A 7,500-nucleotide genomic window follows, 5' to 3' on the forward strand; every position below is an offset into this window, starting at 1 on the left:
TGAAGGGGGTGCCTTTAAAGAAGCAGCAATTGACAAGGAAGCAATTATTAAATTTTGATGTTCAAAAATAAGGAGGAAAAAAAAAAAGAAAGACGACGAAGAAGAAAACGGCTTCTATAATTTGTGTTTTAGATGGAGAGCAATATAAAGAGATATCAAGGCCGAGAGCCATCAAAAGCCTTTCCCCCTCCCCGCATGAAAGCTCCTCTCAAACACTTTAAGAGAGATTTTTAGAAGCTCGACAAGGATCCTAGAAACATTAAAACAGAAGTCGATTTTAAATGTGCACATTGAAATGCACAGAGCCGCTTACTACGTGGACTTGCACTTGAGGTCAAGTGACGGACGGATTGTATGCTTCTCCATAATAATATTAATTAAACAATTTGCATGCTAATAAGGTAACAATTATCAGGGCTTCTGTTGAAAGATTCAGGTTATTACAACACGCCAATCTGGAGGCCAGGGGTCAGGGAGTGAGAGGCGAGAGAAATTTCAACTCAAATTAACATTCTGTCAGCTCCAGAAAATGGGATAAATAAAGTCGAATTAATTCATTATAATAAAGAGAGGGAGAGAGAGAAAAGTCCCCCCTCTCTTGTTCTGTGCTGGATTGATTACCATTCTGTATTCAGAAACACGTCCCGCTCGCATTCCTCTCCTGAAATCCGACAGAAAATGAGGCATTTATTGCTACAGGCAAAATTTGGTCCAGTGGACACAGTTTACATTTAGTATTTATAGAGAAAGAAATTAAATTATGGTGAAAAGTGAAGCCCTTGACCCCAGAATTAATACCAACCCCATCATTTTCTTATTTCTGTTAGGGCTGTGTAGTCCAAATTCAAACTACCTTTTAGCTCTAAGCAGAGGCAGGGAGACCATAATTAAACTAATCTATAGGGGGGAGGGAGGGAGCAGCAATAATGCAGCAGTATATTGTATGGCATTCAATTAGGCGAATAAATACAGCTCCGGACAGACAGCATAGATTAGAGACTCGACTTCCTTTTTATTTCAATTTTAACTTCCCCCTCTCTCATACCCACACAAACCAGCGCTGGCAAATGGATCATCTTGACTGGATATTTTATAACTGGAAAATCTACTTGTATGTTTTCCAGAGATAAAGTGTCCCTCCCTATTTCCCCTTCCCTTCTCTCTCCTTTTCCCTTCCTACCTCTTTTTATTTCTTTCCCTTTCTCACCCCACCGCGCCCGCCCCCCGACTCCAAGGATTTCATTCCGCACGAACCTCCCAGGAAGATTTCAAGAGTTTTCCCCTGTCTGACTGGCCGGCCCGGCCCTTTCCCTCTCCTCTTTGTGAAACGCAAACGCTGCTTCTCCCCGCGCTCCTCTTCCCACCCTCCCAGGGGCCGGGGGAGCCCTCCGGGGGTCGCCAGCTTGGGTCCCCCGGCCCAGGGGACCGCCAGCTCCCGTCCAGCGGGCTCGGGACGGGAGGGGCTGGGAAGTTCCCCCTCTTCCTCTCTCCTGGGAGCTTGGGAAGTGTTCCTCTAACCGGGAGAGGGCACAAAACTGGGGGTCCCCAGCCCCGCGCTGTGGCGGAGAAGCGTCCCTTAAATTATTCACCGGGGGAATCTATCAGTGTTTTATCTGGGTGAAAACTTCTGTGGAGACCTAATTGAATTAGCACCAGTTTGGCGGCTGTTTGGGGGCTGTGGATGACTGGCGGGATGAAGCGTGGGGTGTGCTCCAGCAGAGAAGGGGGGAAGGTTAAATGGGAGGGATGTAGGGATGGGAACTTTGCTTGGTTTTGATTTTTTTAAATTATTACTAGTACTAGTTTTTGGCCTCCTCTTTAGCGATCAGAGGCTGCTTCTGGTCGCGGCTGCGCTCACAATCCAAAGGTTGTGGTTACTGCTGGAGAGGGGGGTGTCCGTGGCCGAATCGATAGGAGATTGCATTAATTATGATTTCGATTGATATGCTCAAATCTCCTCCTAAACGCTGTTAACGGCTCTTCCTTTTTCATTTTTTTCTCCTTCCTTTCCTTCCCCCCCCTCCCCATTTTTTCCCTCTGCCCCCCTCCCCTCTCCCCTGTTATAGAGCCGGAGAGGAGATGAAAAGGCTTGTAGTTTTAAATTCAATGTGACAGCTCTGGAAAGAGCGGATGATGAATCTCCTATTATTGGATCAGTCTATTTGCCGCTCAATGTCTCTCTGTAATTGGAGCAACATCACTTTAAAGGTTCAGAGAGTAGAGCATTTCTGGTGAAAAATCCCCACAACACGCTGGTGAATGTTTTAAAGGGAAATCTATTAGTGATTTGGCGAGGGGAGGGGACAAGGGGGAAGAGGGTGGGTTGGAGGGGTGGGGGGGGAGGCCGTGTGTGTGTAACTCCGACTGTTTAGTATTTAACCGGGTATCAGGCAGATCCGCGCGTTCCCCTCCGCCCCCCCTGCCCGCCGCACCCCCTGCCCGCCCGGCCCCCGCCGCCCTGCTCGGGCTGGAGTTCGTATCAAAGCCCCCCTCGTCGTGTTGTGACAGCTCTGATATTGTTTATTGAGGCTGGATGTCAGGTATAATTAGCAATCGATATGGAAAACGTTTGCTCCCCACACTGGCACGTCTCTGACGTCAGGACCGATTAACGTTTCTTATTGGTCCCAAATTCCCCCAGCCTGAGCTAATTATTGGGAGCCTGATGTTGATAAAGTTAAAGCGCCCGGCGCCCTGCAGCATGAGCCCCTCGCCGCGCCGCCTCCTCCGCCAGCAGCACCCCCGGCCCCAGCCGCCCCGCCGCCAGCGCCCCCAGCCCCGCCGGCACCCCCCGCCCTAGAGCCGCCCCCATGATGGACAGCCGCATCCTGGAGCATCCTCATGCCCAGTTCGGGGGGATGGTGGGTTTCCCTTACCCGCTCGGGCACCACCACGTCTACGAGCTGGCCGGGCACCAGCTGCAGTCGGCGGCCGCCTCCGTGCCCTTCTCCATCGATGGATTACTGAGCGGCTCCTGCGCCGCCTCCGTGGTCAACCCGGCGCCGCTGATCCCCTCCGGCTGCGGGGTGAGCGGGGACAGCCAGCCCTTCAAGCTCGCAGGTAGGAGCGGCCCCGTGTCGCGTGTGTCCCCCGCCCCCCGGCCCGCCACCCGCGTGTCAGCGCGGGGAACAGCAGCGCCGCAGCCCCGCTGTCCTCATCTGCGGATTTTGGGGTGTCTCGGGGGGAGGGCAGGCGGCCGTGCTGGCCCCCCGAGGGGGCGGACGGCCCCGGTCCGAGCGCCGGGAGCGTTCCCCGCTGCCAGCGGCGCAGGGCCACGCGTGTGCCCTGAACAATAGCGGGCCCGGCCCGGTGCCTTCCCCCAAAGTTCATCGCGTGGCAGCTCGGATCGTACCATTGAAAGATAATACTAAAAATAATAATGGGAATCACTGGGGTTTGGGGAATGAAGAGCGGTGATAATTATTTTTTAATACGATTTAACCAAAGGGAAGCGTTCTCCCTCTTTCCCTCCCCACCGGCCTGTGGCACCGCTATTGTTCAGCTGCTAAAACATTCTGTCGCCCCGACATCCTTCTGGTTAAGCCTGGAGCTGCCCCACACTGCACCTCAACTAAACACAAATTATTACAATTATCACTATTATTATGATTTCTCTTAATTTCCACACCTGGCGGAAAACATTAGGGGAGGTGCAGCCGGGGCTGAAAATCCCCAGCCTGGAGCTGTACGTACTCGAAGAGGCTGCGAACATCCCAGCCCCACGCCCGCCCGTGCTCGGGGGGACTGCGGGGGGCCCAGGGGCCGCCCTGCACCCGGGGTCCCGCATGGAACGGGGCCGTGAGCTGTGACCCACGCAGGTGCTCCGGAGGGGCTGGGGAAGGGAAAGAGGGGGGGCTTTTATTTTTATTTTTTTAATTGAAACCTTTGGTGGTTGGAGCAAATATTGGAACTTCTCTCTCTCTCTCTGCCAGCTGAGTGCCTGTGGAGAGCTTCCTTCAGGAATAAATGTTCTGTAAAGTACATTTTCGGAGGAGGCGAGGGCAGATCGGGTTCCTCCCCATTTTTAGCGCAGGTGTGTGAATAATCCCGCTCTTTTACCAACGCTACCGAGCACAAAAGTTAAAAGGCTCCTGTGAATGGCAGGGAGGGGGGGGAGAAGGCCTGTCTCCCAGGGACCTGAGGGTATTTCTGCTTTTTCAGACTCGGGTGACCCGGACAAGGAAAGTCCTGGCTGTAAAAGAAGACGAACCCGCACCAATTTTACTGGCTGGCAGCTCGAGGAGCTGGAAAAGGCGTTTAATGAGAGTCATTACCCGGACGTGTTTATGCGAGAGGCTCTGGCTCTCAGGCTAGACTTGGTGGAGTCCAGAGTGCAGGTAAAAAACGTGTCCCCGTTCCTCTCCCCCCTCTGCCCTCTCCTTGCGCCGAGCAGTCCCCGGGGAGGCCCCTCGGACCCTGCTCCGGGACGGGCCCTGTGCGCTCGGGCCGCAGCCCTGCGCCTCCCGGCCCTTTTGTTCCCTGCCTTGCACTGCCGCTTGCTGTCTTATTTTATCGTTATTATTATTGTTACTACCCTATTTTTTTTTTAAGTCTTGCAAAACGAGAAGAGTAGTAACCCAGCCTGGCTTCTCTTAACATTTTTAGTATGTTTTTCCACTGTAAACATTTTTCTTAAATGAGTCAAGGGCGAGAAAATTAGCATGCAAATATGAGGCTTAATCACGGGCCAGGGTATGCTGGAGAATGTCAATAAAGCTCGTAGATGCATCGAGAGCAAGTGAAACTTGTAAAACTTAATTTTAACGAGCTGCTCAGGCCCTTGGCGGTGCGGGACGGGGAGGGGAAGCGCCCATCTGCTTCAGTGGCTCTTCCAAAAAATAAATGGGAAGGGGATGCGCGGCGGCTGCTGGATGTCGGGATGCTGTTCAGTGCCGCGGTGGCGGCGAGGCCGAGCTGCGGCCCCGCATCTCGCCGGAACCCGCGGGGGCTGCGTGTGCGGAGAATGCGGCCTTAAATCCACCCCGGGAGCCGGGGACGGGCCCCCCGGGATGAGGCAGCGCCGTTGTCCGCGGGTCCTCCATAGGCTTTGCTTCGGCGTGTCCTTCCAGCCGCTCTCCCTCCGGCGCCGGCCCCAGAGCCGCCCCTGGCCGCGCTCGGGGAGCCTGCGGGCCCGGCCGGGGAAGGAGCCAGCACCGGGCACCGGGATCGGAGCTGGGGTCGTGCTCCGGCCGGGACAGGCGCTGCCAGCAGCCCCGAGGGGGCGAGGAGGGACGCGTGTGCCCGCGGGCTGCGGGGACACCGGGGACCTGCCAAGGCGGGCAGGAGCAGGGCCGGAACAGAGAGGCTTTAATGTAATTTAATTTCTCTCCTATGATCTGTCTATAACAAACCCAACCAAACCCCATTTTGGGCCGATCCAGCTCCTCCGCTCGGGCTCCCGGGAGGAGCCGGAGGTCCGAACTCCGCACGTCTGGGCGAGGCACCGTCCGTCGTGTCCCCCCCGCACCCCCTCGCTTCCAGCCGCTTATTGTGCCGTGTTTATCGCATTTTGCGTGCTGCTGCGGGGAAATCGGGCCAGCGATCGGTGCTTCTGCGCCCCTCGGCCACGGGGAAGAGCTGGGGAGCCGTGGAACCCCTTCCCCTCCCCATGGCGCCGGTTCGGGCAGGGTGCAGCGTGTGTGTGCGTGAGTGTGCGCCCCTTTCTTGCTTTTTGTTGTTTTTTTTTTTCCCTGCGCTTTTAAAAAAGTGTGGACATCTTTTCCTGCCCCTTCCCCTGCTCTCCGTTTCTCAGAAGCCCCGGTCCTGGAAGGGGGCTGCCGGCACCTCGAAGGGGTGGACGAGGGAGGCCTGAGCTGCGCTTCTCCCCTCCGCCCCCTCCCTCCGCCCTGGCCACCGCGGGGGGCCGGTGCGCTGGGTGTTAATTGCTTCTCGTTGTTCGGTGTGTAGGTCTGGTTCCAAAACCGCCGGGCCAAATGGAGAAAGAAAGAGAACACGAAGAAGGGCCCGGGGCGGCCGGCTCACAACTCCCACCCCACGACGTGCAGCGGGGAGCCCATGGACCCCGAGGAGATCGCCCGGAAGGAGCTGGAGAAGATGGAGAAGAAGAAGAGAAAGCACGAGAAGAAGCTACTCAAAAGCCAAAGCCGCCACCCGCACTCTCCCAGCGCCCTCTCCCTCCACAGCACGCCCAGCTCCGACAGCGACAGCGGCGGCGGGGGGGGCCTCTCGCCCGCCCCGCCTGAGGCCAAGCCCCGCGGGCAGCCCCCGCCGCCCCATCCGCCGCTCCCCGCCGCCGCCGCCCCCTCCGAGCCGCCCCCCGGCACCTGCGACCAGACGGCCGAGCCCTTCTACCCCAGCCAAAGAAGCGGGAGCGGGCGGCTCCAGCGCCCGCCCGACAAGGACTGCGCGGCCGCCCCGTCGGGGGACGGCAGCGGGGGCGCGGGGGGGCCCCGCGGCGCCGGCAGCTTCCACAAGCTCAACCCGTTCAGCGTGGAGAGCCTCCTCTCCGACTCGCCGCCCCGCCGCAAGGCCGCCCCGGACTTCCCCAGCCTGCCCCCCTGCGCCCCCCGAACCCTCATCGGCAAAGGACACTTCTTGCTGTACCCCATCACCCAGCCCCTGGGCTTCCTCGTCCCGCAGACCGCCCTCAAGGCCAGCCCGGGCCCCGAGGCCGGCCAGCCCCCCCGGGACTCCCCGCTGCCCGCCGCCAACCCCGGCCCGCCCGGCTGCGGCGCGGAGCCGGCGCCCGCGGGGGCTCAGCCCGGCCCCGGCTCCACGGACACGGCGGGCTCGGTGCCCCCCGCGCCGGCCGGCGCCTCGCCCCGCTCCGCGGCCGCGCACGGTGACCCGGCGGCGGCCGCACCCGCGGAGGGCGGCAGCTTCCCCCGGCCGGAGTCGCCGGTCCGGGCGCGGGACGCCAGCACAGCCAGGGACAGATCGGACTGCGGCCCCGCCGACGGCGAGGAGGTGGACATGGACTGACCGGGCGGCCGAGACAAAGCAAAAGAATCGAAACAAAAGTTAAATAGAAAAAAAAAATAAAATTAAAAAAAAAAAGAGCAAAAATAAAAGCAGCCGAGAGCGTCAGCGGCACCCCCCGCGCCCGTCACCCGTGAGCAGCGGGGGCAGCGCTTCCCCGCTCGCCCCACGCACGCCGCGCCCGCAGCTCGCGGGAGGCGGCGGCGCAGCTGAGAGAGCGGCTCTTCGTCTCCCTAGAGTTTATCACAGGTCGATTCAGGTGATCAGTTAGAGCTTTTTGGGTTTTATACTTAAAGGATTAAAAAAAAAAAAAAAAGGGAAAAAAAAAAAAAAGAAAACGGGGTAAAAACAAAACAAAAAAAAAGGAAAATTGTTTGTTAAGGCTTAGCAGCAGCTGGACTTTGTGGTGTGACAAACTGTACCGCGACAACAACGGAACTCCTCAGAACCCTTGTAAAATGCAAAAATGTCTAAGAATATTTATATATGTAAAATTTTTGATAAATAAAGGCTCTAAAACTCGCTGCCGCCTGGTCTGGCTGTGTGACTCTTCCCTCTCTT

At 57.4% G+C, this 7,500-nt stretch overlaps 1 protein-coding gene across 3 annotated transcripts in view; it reads left to right on the top strand.

Annotated features, from left to right (window-relative positions):
- The window catches only part of UNCX (UNC homeobox), a 29,326-nt gene extending 21,862 nt beyond the window's left edge, over window positions 1-7,464 (top strand). For 2 of the 3 annotated variants that reach the window (XM_038151597.1, XM_038151598.1), the window contains 3 exons: window positions 2,642-3,060; window positions 4,162-4,337; window positions 5,908-7,464. In XM_038151597.1, coding sequence (XP_038007525.1) covers window positions 2,811-3,060; window positions 4,162-4,337; window positions 5,908-6,942 — 1,461 coding nt within the window. In that variant the 5' untranslated portion in view covers window positions 2,642-2,810 and the 3' untranslated portion in view covers window positions 6,943-7,464. Of the gene's footprint in view, window positions 1-2,641; window positions 3,061-3,932; window positions 4,034-4,161; window positions 4,338-5,907 lie in introns of those variants that run through there. The other variant, XM_038151599.1, reaches the window with a different exon arrangement.
- Window positions 7,465-7,500: the final 36 nt, after the last annotated feature.

This window comes from Motacilla alba, chromosome 14 (genome assembly GCF_015832195.1).
Source record: "Motacilla alba alba isolate MOTALB_02 chromosome 14, Motacilla_alba_V1.0_pri, whole genome shotgun sequence".
Classification (NCBI taxonomy): Eukaryota; Metazoa; Chordata; class Aves; order Passeriformes; family Motacillidae; genus Motacilla; species Motacilla alba.